We start from the raw sequence: 2,500 nt of genomic DNA, 5'->3' as shown, positions 1-2,500 counted from the left end.
TGTGTGTACAACAGTTATCCAGTGTAGCCTTCTCTGGTCACACACGGGTTCCCTTATTGATCTTCAATTAAAATAGCAATAGCTTAATCAACATAATAAAAGCAGTTAATGTGTGTAAATACTGATAATCTCTGACTAACAAAACATATCTCTTACATGAAGTACAACTTTATACACAAAACAGAACCTTTAATTTGATAAGAGAAAAAAAGTCTCAAAGGTCTGTCAAACATAGTTTGTCAAACATACAGTAGTTTAAACTCAACTTTCTTCAGCACTCCTTCACATCTTACACAGTGTTATAGTTATGTTGTTTTTGTTCACACCTTTGTGTTCTAACTCATCTCTTTCACGCTTGATCTGGCAAAGATTGTTATGTTCCTTCACAATTCCCAATACCTTCTATCCACAATCCTTAACAGTTTCTCCATTTTGTGTTCATTCACATTTCGACTAGTCATTTTGTATCAGTTTCTTCTACACTTCCACAGTCCTGCATTTATGTTCCTCCATGGCTCCTAAAGTCATCTGATCAAAGCTCATTTTACAACTTCCACAGTCATCGATGAAGTTCATTCACATCGAAAGCTCCTTCAGTCCCATACAGAAGCATCTTCACATGCTGTCCTTTTTCATCAATATTGCATCTCATCTCGTTCAGTCTCCTCATCAGCACTGCTCCATCTTGACTTCCACTTTCCTTCTATAAAAAGCTTGTTCATATCTAATCCGTGACAAGGTTAAGATTCCTTCACAGACCCCTGTAGTCATCTTGCTTGTGTTCTTCACAACTTCTTTCATGTGTCCTTCTTTTGTCATCAAGGCGATAGCTCTTTCTAGTAGTTTGTTGTCAAGTCATGTGTGTATGTGTGTGTGTCTGTGTGTGTGTGTGTTTGTGTGTGCTGTATGTTCTTTCACTTTTCCATCTATTGTCATCAAGAACTCAGCTCTAATAGTGTGCTAACATCAAGTCCTCCTCCTTCACAGATGCAATGTAGTTCCAAAGCTCCTTCACAGTGTTGCAGTGTTGATCTGTGAGATCACAGCTCTGTGTGCTTGTGTTGGGGGCAGTGTAGACTCCTGTGCTTGGTAGTGGTGCTCAAGTAGTGTGTGTGTGTGTGTGTGTGCGTGCGTGCGTGCGTGCGTATGTGTGTGTGTGTGTGAATGTGCGGTAAGGCAATATGGTGTACAGTAGTTGTCGTGGAGTGCCCATTGCAACCGCATGCGGGCATTTTATGGAGCTTGTCTAGTGTGTGTATGGGCAAATAGTACAGCGTGCTATTCTGCATTGGAGAATACGTACATGTGGCGCACACTTGCCCCCTGTTTACTTGTGTCAGTCTTCTTAAAGGGTCAGGGTAGTGGAGGGAGTTGATCCCCAAAAGATGTAGATGTTTTGTTATGTGGGGGGTATTTGTTTGGTGTTCATTTCCCCCGCTTGATCCACACTCTCCATGGCTAGGCTGTAGAGGGAACAGGAACAGCTCCTTTTACCGCTGACCGTCTATTTGTGACTTCGCCAGAATACTCTAGGTGGGTATTTTTAGGTGCCCATTTGCCCCTTTTGAGCCAGGCTCTGCACAGCAAAACTATGGATACAGGACCGATATGCATGCTATTGTGACTTCGTGTTTGAGGGCTCATTTGCCCTCAGTGTGTGGGAGTATTTGTGTCTGTTGTTATTATTTGTGAAGTCTTCACTTGCCCCTCTTAAACCAGTCGGTCCATGGAGACGGTGCAGATAAGGGTGCAGATACGGTGGGGATGGGGGCGACGACGGGGCAGGGTGGGGGGGCAGTGGACATGCGTCGCGAGGGGCGCCTCAGGAAAGAGAGGGTGTTCCCCCCCCACCCCGCGCCCCCCTCTCCCACCGCTGGCTTCCTCTGGCTCTGCTCCCACTGGTGCTGAGTACGCAGCTGCTGATTCAGGATCACCTGGATATCATCCTGATGGAGAAAGCAGAGAGAGAGATAAGGTGTGTGTGAAAATCATTTTGAACACCAGAGGGCGCAATGAGGTTGTGCCTGTAGCATTCTCTGTATGACCTCTCACAACTCTCTCTCTCTCTCTCTCTCTCTCTCTCACACACACTCTCTCTCTCTCTCTCTCTCTCACACACACACACACACACACACACACACACACACACACACACACACACACACACACACACACACACACACACACACACACACACACACACACACACACACACACACACACACACACACCGTACAGCATTTACCTGCCATGCCTCTAGTTCCTGTGAGAGCTGTAGTTTCCTCTGGATGGCCTCCAACAGCTGGTTGTTGAGGCTCATCATGTCATTCTTGCAGCGCACTAACTCCACCTCCATCAAGGTCTTCCTGCTCAATCACAATCAGAGCACAATCACCGTCAGCCAAGAACAATTACCCAAAAAACATTTAAATTTACCACAGCCAGTCAATAAGCATTGAAACCATTTGAAGGCTGTCATGTTATGATGCATCTCTAAATT

The 2,500-nt window shown here is 45.3% G+C and overlaps 1 protein-coding gene across 3 annotated transcripts in view; it reads right to left on the bottom strand.

Annotated features, from left to right (window-relative positions):
* si:ch211-235m3.5 (BICD family-like cargo adapter 1) overlaps window positions 1–2,500 on the bottom strand; it is a 36,270-nt gene that overhangs the window by 1,181 nt on the left and 32,589 nt on the right. For all 3 annotated transcript variants that reach the window (XM_063204770.1, XM_063204768.1, XM_063204769.1), the window contains 2 exons: window positions 2,246–2,366; window positions 1–1,946 (listed from right to left, as the gene is read on the bottom strand). The exon at window positions 1–1,946 is cut by the window's left edge and continues 1,181 nt beyond it. In XM_063204770.1, coding sequence (XP_063060840.1) covers window positions 1,698–1,946; window positions 2,246–2,366 — 370 coding nt within the window. In that variant the 3' untranslated portion in view covers window positions 1–1,697. The remainder of the gene's footprint in view (window positions 1,947–2,245; window positions 2,367–2,500) is intronic.

The sequence above is a fragment of the Engraulis encrasicolus genome, chromosome 8 (genome assembly GCF_034702125.1).
Source record: "Engraulis encrasicolus isolate BLACKSEA-1 chromosome 8, IST_EnEncr_1.0, whole genome shotgun sequence".
Classification (NCBI taxonomy): Eukaryota; Metazoa; Chordata; class Actinopteri; order Clupeiformes; family Engraulidae; genus Engraulis; species Engraulis encrasicolus.
Note: the sequence above shows the minus strand (reverse complement) of the source record. Positions and strands in the feature narration are given on the sequence as shown.